The sequence below is a fragment of the Grammomys surdaster genome, unplaced genomic scaffold (assembly GCF_004785775.1).
Source record: "Grammomys surdaster isolate TR1022 unplaced genomic scaffold, NIH_TR_1.0 239, whole genome shotgun sequence".
NCBI lineage: Eukaryota > Metazoa > Chordata > Mammalia > Rodentia > Muridae > Grammomys > Grammomys surdaster.
This window is the reverse complement of record NW_021604684.1, coordinates 97,962-111,647: the sequence shown is the minus strand read 5'-3', so window position 1 is coordinate 111,647 and position 13,686 is coordinate 97,962. Positions and strand designations below refer to the sequence as shown.

Here is a 13,686-nt window from a genome sequence, read left to right as displayed (position 1 = left end):
AGATAAATCTCTATTGCTGAAGACACACAACTTTTGACATAGAGCTCTATAAAGTAGAGCTATGTATGTCCTTACTCCTAAACCCCCTCCTCAAGGACTAGCTTTCATAGTACTGGAAGATACTATGCAGCTTCCAAGGAAAGAACACAACCAATAGTCCTCCTCAGCAGTGATGCCTGTGTACTAATACCAGCATAGCAAGATGTTCCTACAATCTTGACAGTTAACTTACAGCCTCTGATATATCAGAGAAGCTTTACCTAGTACTGTAAACTTAACCAATCACCCATGATTATTGAGGCTATGGATCTCACATTAGAACATTCTCCTCTGAATTTCCTATACCAATTTCTAATACAGAATTTATCCCCACATATAAATGTAGTACTTAATCCCTCATTAAAGCTTCTTTCTACATCATGCAGAGACCATTACAAAACTAAACAACTGGTTGTACTGTTTAAAACAACAGGCTTTTAGGTACCCAGACTTATTGAACACATTTACAACCCTAAACAATATGCAATGGTTTGTATATGCTTGGACCAGGGAGTGGCTCTGTTATAAGTTGTCACTGTGGACATGGGCTTTAATACCCTGGTCCTAGCTGCCTAGAAGTCAATCTCCCACTGGCAGCCTTCAGATGAAGATGTAAAACTCTCAGCTCTGAATCCACCAGGCCTGCCTGAATCCTGCCTTGATGAAAATGGGCTGAACCTCTGAACCTGTAAGCCAGCCCCAATTAAGTGTTGTCTTTATAAGAGTTGCCTCGGTCATGGTATCTGTTCTCAGCACTAAAACCTTAATGAAGACACCCTACATATAATATGTATAGCAACCCTATGAAACTGAGAGAGAATAAGGGAAAAGGGGGAAGTTGGATTAAGGAGATAGAGAGGAAAATTATGTAATAATACTTTAATTAAAATAAGATAAAAATTTTCACTAAATTGCTAGCCCATGTATACATCTAGCTACACCTAGGAAATGTCTCAGAAGAAGGTGGAGAAAGATTGTAAGTACCAAAGGACCAGAAAGACTTTTGTAAAATTAGATGTTCTAAATATGACAGGAAAGCTAGACACATGAAATCGCAACACTATGCCTGCCAAACAAGACCTTTAACAATAACAACAGCAGTTAGCATATCAAAGAAGATAAGAAAAATTTCATGGAAAACCAGTTCTAGATGAAAAGTTGCAAGAATTAATGACTGCGAAAAGGAAGAATTTGTTTCTCTAAGGATGAGTATGCCTGCATATTAATTGGATTAACCATTACAAAGTTGTGATCCCTAAAATATACAGAAAAACAACAATAAACTTATTTGGCAAATCTCTCTCTCTCTCTCTCTCTCTCTCTCTCTCTGAATATATATAGCAATCCTATGAAACTGAGAGAGAATAGGGGAAAAAGGGGAGGTTGGATTAAAGAGATGGAGAGAAAATTTATGTAATAGTACTTTAATTAAAATAAGATAAAAATTTTCACTAAATAGCTAGCCTATGTAATAATGACAATTATGGTGTGGGAAAGCTTAACGCCTGACCCCAGATCCCATTGTTTTTGAAGATTTATATTTTTTAAATATTTAAATAAAATGTAAAATAATATTTATAAAATAGCTAAATATAGTTGAGTATATCTTTAATCCCAGCACTTGGTAGTATGGTGTAGCCCAGGTTTGGCTATAAGGTAAAGTCATGTTTAATAGAAATAAGAGGCAAAGATTCAGTGAAAGTACTCCTCACTAATATATTTTACTTAATCCTTACAACACAAAGGTAATTTTTAAATACACATTCATGAGGTCTAGAATAGCTATGAAATAAAAAAATATTCCAAACATCTCAAGGCTTATAATTTTCAACCTTCCCCAACTAGTTCTCACAATCTCTCTCTGTCCATTATTCCTGAAATCTCTTTTTAAGAACTTGTGTTCATGGTTCAACTGGTTTACTCACTAGACCTTCAGCTTTCCTTGTTTCTCCTTGACTGCACAGAGCTAGACATCTCATTTCACGTTTTTTACCAGGGGAATGAGTTCGACCCAGACTTTTACTTAAAACTTTCCAGCTTTCATCATGAATAAAATTCTCTAACAGTATCATATCAAAGTCATATTTCAAATTACAAATGCACGAAGCAGAAAATGTACAAAGTGTGGTGTTTCCTTTATTCTTTTCAAGATATATATTCAATTTAAGAGATATGAATTTAGAAGCCTGAACTATGCAAGAAGCAGCATGTGTTACATTCCTTAGTATTCACTACTGTCCTCTGTATGGTGCTTATCCTCAATACCATTCAGTATATAATTTTATATAATCAGTTTGGCAAAATATGATAAACATTTATATTTCAGCACTCATATTCCTCCTAATTAATCAATAGTCTGCATGTGAGGAAGCCATTTATTGTTTGATTAATTTAGTACTTGATTAATCTTTAACAAATGGAAAACACAAGTCTTAAAATGAAAATGAATCAAATAATAATGTGCTTTCTTTATTTGTTTTATCTTTAAAATAACAGCATTGGAATGCATGAAGTCGAATATGACAAGGCCTTTGAATTTTTAAGAATATATATATATATATATATATATATATATATATATATATATATAAAATTAGACTCCATATTCCTCTCCTATAAAGAATTTTAAAATTAGGGACACATTTTAATGTCAGGGAAACACAATAAGAATACAGAAAAGAAGCAAATAAATTATTGATGTTAATGTGAAAATGAGCAATAATTTCCTGTGTAAATAAAAGTTATAAGATCATAATTAAATGAGCTAGCTTTCTTCAAGTCCGTTTTCCATAGCTTCAATATATGATTTTTCAATGATCTGCTCTGATCTCACAATCTACAATAGCACTTTCTATTGCAGAACTAAAAATCTATTTTGAATATGAAATTTAAGGATAAATAAGTAGGGAAATATTCTGTCCTTCTTGCTTTCTCTACCATGAAATAACTTATTTTTATTGAGCCTCTAGAGTCACAGTTTTATATTTCAGGTAAAAAAATCATTTTCCATAATTATTATTATACTCTTTTTCAAAAATACAAAGCAGAATTTTGTTAACCAACACCTATAATGCACCACATCTCAACATAATAAAATGTCCACCCCATGGTGCTCATTCATTTTTTATTCATGTATGTTGACTATTCTTGAGACTACTAAAGTGAATTGATTTTTCTTATTTAAAATGTTTGCATGTCATAAACTCAAAACTTTTATATTATATGCATGAAGAATTTTTTTTGATGGGAGCATGCTGAGCTTAAGGTGTAATTTATACTGAACTCACTGAGCTTCAAATGCACTCTGGGAGTTATAAAGGTTCATTTCTCCACAGGCTAAAAGACCCGTTTCTAAGTGCATTCAAGTTAAATTTACTCCTGAAAAATGCAATATGACAGGATTCATTCTTGATGAGATTAATGGTAGATACCAAGAGATAAGTATAATATACCTGGCCTCCGGTATTTTTGAAAGGCTGAAAATTTTGGTACACTGATATAACAAGAAGCTGATTTAACCATTATCTTAAGGCTCCCATTTCTAATGAAATGAACCTATAGAGACTGGATTTACTCTTCAATTTAGTTTAAAATAAGTATATATTTAACTTTTTTGTGACACTGGCTACTGAGTCATGCAGATCTATGATTACTGAAAGAGAAGAAATCACATGGGCATTTTAATCCCCCATCTTTGTCCTGGAGATTCTAGACTGCAACAAAAGGGGAAAAAACTAGAAAGTATCCTGAGATTTTTGTCAACAGAGTCCACCCACAGAACAGCTTGTGTGGACCAAAGCAGCCAGGGGTGGGGGGAAGTTCAAAGATGGGAAATATGCTGAAAGGCCCTAAGCAATTTATTTATCCTTAGACCTCATCTGAATTGCTTCCAGCAACTCTGTGAGGAAGCTTCACAAGGCTGGGACATAAACCACACAACAGGTACAGAAGTAAAATTCTTAGTGCTTTCAGAATCTGAGACACAGGGCTCTCCATAACCTGATGGGAATCAGGAAGTCATAGGAATTTATTTTCATGATATTAGACACTAACCATTTAAGACAGGAAGGTAAGGAATAGAATGGCTTGGTTTCCCAAGTAGTTGCATCATAGAAACAAATTTAAGGATAGTAAAAAACAACATCAATGTCTCTAACATCCAAAATATCACACACACACACGCACATGCACACACACATGCACTCACACACGCACGCACACACGCACACACACATGCACACATTTCGGAATCTTGCATATTTGACAAGCCTTAACAAAAGTAACTCATTGTGAGGATGAGTTAATAAAAAGAGGTTTTGAAAAAGTGCAGGAAAACTAATTTGGGAAGAACACTACTAAAAGCATAAATCATGTTACACATACTGAAGAATGCTGAAGACTCAGCATTTTAATTAAAATATCAAACATGTAGAAATGTAAATAATGAAAATACCCTTTGCAGAAGCCATGTACAGTATATTGAACATTGATGAGGTTCGTTAGGATATCCAGTCAATAAAGTAATGAAAACATCAAAAACCCTCCCTGGATTTAAACACAGTAGAAAAACTGCCCCAGATAACACAGATATCAAAACACTAAAACCAAAAAGCAGAGAGATAGAAGGTGAATAGAATACCCTAGAGCACTGTAATATTCATGTAACACGAAAAGTCACTTGAAACAGGAAAAATATTATTTGAGTGTAATTGATAATATTGGCAATTTCCCCACATTTAATGAAATCTCTGCACATGTACATATGTACACCTAGATCACATATAAAATCAATAAAGGGGAAAACAATCTTCTAAGCTAAGAAAAAAACCTAACCCACATATTATGTAAAATGATACAAAATGATTGAATATCATTTTTTCTTTGGGTCTAGGCCAGTTTAGAAAGTAACAGATTAATATCCTTTTTCTCTTACAATAATGAATCCTCTATGTATTAAAGTACATACATTTATAAGGTAGAAAACAGAATACAAGTTATGTGTGAGGAGCATTATGTCAACACTCACATAAAATTGTATTTATTAGTAGTAGTAGTATTAATATCAAAGTACATTTTAGAATAAGGATGTTATCGTCATGATAATGTAGGATGCTTTAGAGATAGATAATATAGTAATTCAACAGAAAGAAAACATAATCCTAAACAATTAAGCATCTGATGCCATCTTAATTTCAAAATACATGGACCAGAACTTGATAGAACTGAAAGGAAAAAATGTTTGAAAAAACACTTGATTTACTGTTATAACTGCTTAATAAAGCAAAATGCCTGAGTCTTTTACATTTGCTTTTCGATTTATGTTCCCTAGAGTTAGCTCTAGGTGTAGCCCATGGGACAAAAATACTATTTCTTTATGTCTCAGATCCAGCACTGATTCAAAAATAAAATAAAATAAAATAAAATAAATAAAATAAAATAAAACCTATGGTTTATGCTACCTAATAAGAATGTTTAGGACTAACATCTTATGTCATTATATTATATCGTTCTTGGTGAACTGGCAGGTTTCAACCTCCCAGAAACACCTTGACTTTTCATATGGGAAGTGTCTATTCACACAATATGGCCGTATTTGTCCATTTATGTCTCTCTATACTAGAAGCCAGGTCTTTATTATAATCTACATCTAGTATACTGATGAACACTGACTATAACTTTATTTACTTATAAGTATAAATAATATTAAACAATAGTCATAAATATATGATAATATATTTATATATTATGTATATTATATTTAATATAAATATATACATTTAAATGTATATTTTGTTATATATATTTAAACTAAGAGCAACTGACTTTCATTATTCAATTGTATCCTTTTTTCTTTTCCTTCATTTTGATAACAAGGGTGATACCTGCTACTGGGAAAGATGAAGAAATAAATTGTTGATAGCTTCACAGACCTTGGCCAAAAGTACACTGAACAGCTAGCTGTCTGTAAACACTGAACTGTAGGGAGGATTGAGAATGGGATCCGAATTGTTTTAACCCAAATAAGACATTTTCTAGAAAACTGCACAAGATATGAGAAATATTTTTATTGTTTGAATGCTTGATCCTAAACTTGGAGGAAGAATGAATCACTGAGTCTTTATAGGGTCCTAAGTGGAGGAGAGAATTAACTATTTTTTGTCTTTGTGTGTGTGTGTGTGTGTGTGTGTGTGTGTGTATATATATATATATATATATATGGAGAGAGAGGGAGAGAGAGGAGAGATTTTGTTCCAATGTGATGATCTTTTCTCCTCTTGTACAATAAAAGTATTCATCTTTTGTAATATATTTTTCCAAATAGCTTTAAAAAATTTACCAGGTATAAGACAATGCACCTGCCTTGGACCTCGGAGAGTCGAGAGTGAGAAAGGAGTTACAAATAGACTGAATGCATTATTAATGAATCACAGTGCAAGCTGTCCTTAAAGACTGCCTGAAAATGCCTACACATTTAGAAGACTAACCTGAATAAAGAGACAATAATAGCCTTTCTTCTTGCTGTATTCAGAGGAATGATCTGATGGCCTGACATTTCTTAACCCTTGTCACTCCTCCATGGGCAAGCAAACGATGCTCTTGGAGAACAAGTTGAATTCTCTTACCCAGGATATTATAATCAGTATGTGATTATATTTAAAATAGTTTCTTTATATTTTAGTCTTTCACATGAAATAAAAGTTACTGTATTGTATTTTATTAAGGGCATTTAATTTCAGTAATCAATGAACTTAATAATATGTATTTTCTATATCTGAGTAAAATGACTAAAACTCACCTATTTAAAAAAAATTAGTCTACTACAAATCTACAAGTAATACACAAAATTATGCCTTAACCACACACATACATATTTTAATTAAAATTGATATGGTTCCATGGTTATTATTTCAACTAGGGTGCATTGTGGGATACGCATACTGTTCTTTATAGAAGAGACACTTATTATGAAACTCTAAATAACCCAAGGAGCAATAAGAAATACAATACTAATGAGAAAATGTTTGAAATAACTCATTCTGAGGCCAGGAAACACTAACAAATTGAAAACAGAAAAAGAGAATGCAAGAGGATTGTTGGCAAGTATAGCCACCAAATATTAAACCAAAAAATTAAATAAAAGCTATTGAATCAAAAGTAATCATACGATAAGGGGATGATAATGTACATAAATTTATATAAGAAATTCAGGTTTAGTTCCCCTTCAAAAATGAATTTAATTTGTCATACTAAAAATAAAATTATGCCATTCTAAGAGGGAAAACCCACTTTACAAGCATTCTGAAAATGTGTTACTAAAATTGCCTGAAAGCTAAGAAATGTGTAGCCTTTCATAAAGGTGAGATAAACGACATGTTTAAGAATCCAGGTCCAATTTCATGGCAAATACTGAAAATTTCCCCAAGATCAGAAATTAGCCAAAAATGCTTGCATCTGGTACTTTGATTCACACTTCACTGACCTTACTACCTATTTCAATAAAGCAGGAGCCTTCAGGAACTATACGGCTAAGTGCTTTTTCATGTCTTTCAGTTACTTAAGTAGGAAATTCCATAGCATCTACAGTTGATAGAATGGGTGAATCAAACGGGTACAGGATATACAGTTAATGTTATGAAATTTATGCTTTTACACTAAATATCCAAAACAAATTTAAAATACAATCCCACTTAAAACATTTTCCAAAACATATTTTGGAGGAATAAGTCCAACAAAAGCATTTAATATCTTTCCAATATTCAAAAAATAAGGGAAGAGATTTGAAAAAAGACTATGTTATGTATCAGTTAAATTTTTAAATTCAGAAATAAATACTTTAGGTGTATAGTTTATTATATACCAATAAGTACACACACACACACACACACACACACACACACACATATATATATTTCATTACAAAATATGGAGGTCTAATGTAATTAAATTCAATCATGCAGATCTCATTATGAATGCGTGTTACACCTGGCACTACAGTTCCTTATTCAACAAAGTAAAATGTCACTGGGTGACATAAATATCTGGTGGCAAATTGTTAATGAGAGTGTTCACTTATTTAAGACATGTTAATCATTTTGATCAGGTAATAGTAAATATTTTTCAAATGATATTATATTTTTAGCCCCAAGGTAGGTTATGCATACCTTTATATAAATACTAAATGATTATTAAGCATACGCAAAATGCTGTTCATAATTTCTGGCTCTCCTCTGAGAGAACAGAAGGTTCATCTGTCAATCATAAAGCAAGCAGTTGTCATGTAGTCTAAAACAAAAATTCAATGCTTGAAGTTATGACTAACATTATGCATAATGATTAAAGAATTTTCTCAATGTTTGATTATGTAACTATTATGCAGTACTTAAAATTTTCTTTTCTTAAAAATAGAATATGGTAAGGAAATTGTAAACATAACATACTATATGAACAAAATCTATTTTCAATAATAGAAAATATGAAATGGCAACTTATCACAAGAAAAATAGATATTAGACAATTTTATGTTTTCAATGCTATAAATATTTGTACAAATGTATTTCCATAAATGGTTCTATGATAAATGTTAATGACTAATGTTGATTAATCTTGAGTGTCTATCTGATTAAATTGAGAGATACTTAGGATATTACTAAATCATACCTGACTGTGTCTATGAGGGTATTTCTAGAAAAGATAAAGGAGAGAAGACAAGGCTAACTGTAGGTAGAAATGTTTCATCAATGGGGAACCATATAGAATGAAAAAGACAGGGAGAGAAAGTGGTGCAAAGATGTTTGTTTCCTACTTCTGTGATCAAGCTGCTTCTTTAATGTTCTTATACACAGAAATGTGCTCAACTCCATGAAACTGTGATCAACCCTATGTGGTTGGCTGAGGTATGTTTTTACAGGGACTTAGCACTTATTTTAATGCTTAACATCATAAAAGAAGCAATTAATGATTTCATTGCAGAGTCTGTGGAAAGACATGAGTCTTTGATCTTTGCAAACATTACAAGTTGATACCCCTATTTATATAGCCATAAGCACCCTAATGAAAACCAACAAAATATGCTTTCATTTGATATATCAACATTTGTATTTTATGATTTTCTTAAAAGTATACCATGTGGTACCATGTGTGTACACATATGTGTGTGTATCTGTTTGTAAGTATATGTGTGCATCTGAGTTTTTGTGTGTGTGAATATGTGTTTATGTGTGTGGCTGTATGCTTTTGTGAATGTGTGTCTATACATATGAATTCTCTAACCAAATAAGCTGTAAAATACAAATTCATGAATAAAGTTGAACTCTCATTTGCTCTTATCTTCTATTCATGGCTTTTTTATGGAGGTACACCTTAGCCTTTCTCTTTGTTCTTTAGAACACACCTTAAGAAGATGTTCTTTATCTTGATTAACATTTAGGGAAGGCACCAATGTTAATTTCACAATATGGTAAACTTCCACTATTTTTCTCAAAAAAAATTTTTTGTAATGAAGAAAATCATTACGAAAGGACATAGTGCAATCATGTAGTTTTTCTTTCCAGCTTTGCTTGTTTTGCAATGCATTTATTCTTACTGCCAGTGGCTTGTGCATGCTAACCTGCCTTTTCTGGTTAGTGGAATAAAGATGCACTGTCAGAGACAGTGCTTTCTGAATAATGGATAACCGAGAATCCCCTGACACAGGTTTGACGGCCATAAAATATGAGCTTTGTGATTGCCCTTATATTCATACCCTGAAACTGACTGGGGGAATATTATTTTAAATGCCAAGCTAACTCTAATTGTGGCCAGTTTCCGTAGGTGATTCTCTCATTAGTGTTTAGAGCAATTACAGAGAAAATGGATTGGTGCAATTTTATTTCTGCATTGATAGAATCTATTCTTACTACCGCAGTTTAGCTATTCAGATTCAAATCAGGCTTCTTGTCACAAATGTTCTGTTTGTGAGGGACACTGCAAATGACTAGAGCTTCCCACCCCTAATCAAGTTTCATTTCCAAAGGGGTCAAAGCATTTCATTGCCAGTTACGTGGATTTAAATCAACAGGTAGAATGAACTTATCTTTAACTTTGTGACAATTACTTAACTTATTGGCATCCTGACATATTATTTATCATTTCCCTCTGTTAATGATACAAACTCTTAACACACCATAGAAAATCAGCATAAAACGAACTGAAGGTTTAAACACACAGCTGACCTTATACAAGAACACAGCAGAAGCATTAGACTCGTGCAAAAAATGAAGCCAGCTCTGACAAGAGATTTGGATTATGAAGGAAAGAAACACATACAGAAGAGATTTACTCCCTTGATTGAAAATTCTTCTTTTCATCACATGCAACAATCATAACAACATAGCCACAAAGCTTTTTCTACAGATGTTGAAGGCAAACAAGTCACTGTGATTGGACAACTAAGATTTAAAAAAACTTAACAGAAGTCTCCCTTGAAGGTACCATAGAGTTTTAAAATGAATTATCTTGCTTTTACAAGACTATGAAGATTAGAGATTTTCAAGGATGGTCAGAAGGAGAAAAGTAATTCAATACAGTTTGTATGCCCTATGAAAATAATAAAAGACTCATAGAATGATTCCTTTCATTAGAGAGCTCTCTAGAGCAGAATGCCCACATTGAATAATGGGAGGAGTGAAAGAATGTGTAAGCGTGTGTATCAGCTTGTGTGTGTGTGTGTGCGTGTGTGCGTGTGTGTGTCTGTGTCTGTGTGTGTGAACAGTAACTTAACTAAAACACAGTACATGTTGAAACCATAATCTATGAAGCCAAGTTTAAAAAAAATAAAATTATGGGAAATAACCCACTTTCCTCTGTTAGTAGAATAAACAAGAGCTACTCACCTAGTCTCTCGATGGAATAGTATCTCTGCTTACTGTCCACACGCACTGTCTCAGCATAAGGGCTGCCAACACCGTAGCCGATAATGTAGCCTCTCACCACGATGTTTGGGTTGAGAGGAGGGGTCCAACTCATGATGATGCAGTTTGTCTGAGGCCTCACATGAAGGGAACTCGGCTGGTCAGGGACTTGAGACTCTAGGATTAAAAGACAGATATCATTGGCAAGCCGCATTTCAGAGTAAATCAAACAGCAAATATTGCACACTGATGCAATTTACGTTTCAGTTGTCATCCAGAGGGCTTCTTTCTTAGCACCCACTACATTTTCCATGTTTGTTACAGGAGTGTGTGTGTGTGTGTGTGTGTGTGTGTGTGTGTGTGTACATGTACTCACATATGGATACTACTAGAGGTAGGTATTTGGTGTCTTCCTTTACAGACTTTTACCATCTTTTGAATGAAAAATTTTCTCACTGAACCTGCTCTTCACTCATTAGACTGGCTGCACAGAGAGCTCTGGATATCTGCCTTGCTCCCTTGTCTTAGCCCTGGAATTACAAAGCGTACCTGAGGGCCCAGTTTTTCATTCAGTATGAGAATCCAAACTCAGATCTTCATTCTTGCCTGGCAGAATTTCTCTCCTGTCATGTCAATAAATTTCTTGAATTTCATCCAAAATATTTTGAACATATTCTCCCACACCTAATGTTTTAAATATTATTTTTTGCAGACACATGTAGTATGATGTGTCTTTATTTTAATAGCTTTTTTATCTTCATATATTTCTCCTTTAAGCATTAGTAATACATTGAAAAATTAAGGCAAACCAAATAACTGAAAATTTAAGGATATGAAAAAACTGTCTTGTCCAAGAACTAGTTATTCAATTTACACAAAAATAAATAAAAATCTGTGACAATTTTGTTTTCAGAAATCCTTAGAGTAGGTTGGTTAGATTGCTCAGCTATTTATAGCTTGTACTGCTCCTTTAACGGAGCATACTTAGGATCCCAGAACCAGGTTTAGGGCTGTCAGTCCCCTGAAATTCAGACATTTTCTTCTTGTTTCAATAAACTCTCACACAAATGAGCATATTTACAATTTCCAACATTAAAAAATAAAAGTTAAATATTTTAATGAGAGTAATTGTTAAGGTGAACAAGAGAGGGTTGTGACATGCCCTCGTGACTCAAAATATATGTGGTCTATTATTTGTTGATGCTGTTAAAATATGGTATTATTAAAGGAATGAAGACAGCACTCTGTATTGAAGACATAAGCTCAAGTGTTGGGAAATATGTTTTCACACCATGTTCTATCATTCACTAGATTCATATTCCTAAGTAAATTCACATGTAAGATAGTGCCGAATTCAAACTAAGAAGTAGCTAAGATTCTATTCTACACTAGATTCTATCTATAAGACTGTAAAACCTTAAACCTCTATTTCCTCAGATGTATAATGAAGATAAAGTTGGGAACGGTTTCATAGGGTATTGAAAAGACTTAATGAGAGATAATGCATAAAAATTCTTATGATGAGTGCCTAAGTTCTCAAGTGATATTGGGATATTGGATATCATAGCGAATGTCTACAATCCTCTAACATTTTTTTTTAAAGAGACAGTATACAGCAATAATGTATTTTACTATTAAATCGACATGATTGTTACACATTGATGTTGTAACATGATGATGTTACATCATCACTTTGAAATTTGACTATGTGCATCCCTAAAAGACATTGATACTTGTTCAATTAATATAGATATTTATACAGCATCTCACATGTTTGGAATATAGGTCTTTTTTATTTTACTTTGTTTTTATTATTTAGGATTTTATTGCTATGATAAAACACCATGACCAAAAACAACTTGTGGAGGAAAGGGTTTATTTTAGAATAATGACATAATAGAATAATTCTCATGGTATACTATAGCACTGAGTGTACTCAGAGAAGGAAGTGGGCATAAAGAGCATTGATTATTGGTAGTACTTGTTCAATTTGCCTTCTTGTACATCCTAGGATGACATGCCCAGGGTTGGCACTGCCTGCAATGAACGTGGATATCCCCATATCAATCATTAATCAAGAAAATGTGTTACAGGGTAAAATAAACCTTATGGACAACCTCATGAAGGCATTTTCTCAGTTGTATTTTCCTCTTCTGAGAGTCTAGCCTGTGTCAAGTTGACAACAGAACCAGCCATGACAATAAGACCATATATATATATATATATATATATATATATATATATATGGATAAGGTAAGATATAGGATAAGGTATAAATAGTAGACATAACCCAAATTCTTGTAATGTATGACATAATGAGAAAAATATATATGTAAAAATATATTTATAGTTACTTATAATAGACATTTTAATTGGCTATGCACAGGCAATAAGTTATGATAAATATTTTGATAGATTATATATATGTATATATGATATGTGGAAAATCAGTTAAGCTCTATGAGAAATTAAGACACATGGCCATTCTGATTCTGATAAGCAAACAAATACTTCAACATAGTTCCTGTAAATTAACAAGGTACTCAAAAATAGAGGTAAAATGAACCTCATTCAAACAGTAGTATCCTTTATTTTTCCACTGTCTAAAATTTTTGAAACTTAACTCATCAAATAATCTTAAATAACTTGATTACTTGAGGTAACAATAAAGTATCTTCCCTTTGTGATTTGATATTAAAAGATAAATATCCCTACATACTAATTTTATTCATATTCTACTTGACATCTGTAATGTTTA

General features: G+C 32.7%; 1 protein-coding gene across 1 annotated transcript in view; it reads right to left on the bottom strand.

Annotated features, from left to right (window-relative positions):
- The window catches only part of Dcc (DCC netrin 1 receptor), a 189,181-nt gene that overhangs the window by 141,434 nt on the left and 34,061 nt on the right, over nucleotides 1-13,686 (bottom strand). The window contains exon 4 of the mRNA XM_028774187.1: nucleotides 10,911-11,105. Coding sequence (XP_028630020.1) covers nucleotides 10,911-11,105 — 195 coding nt within the window. The remainder of the gene's footprint in view (nucleotides 1-10,910; nucleotides 11,106-13,686) is intronic.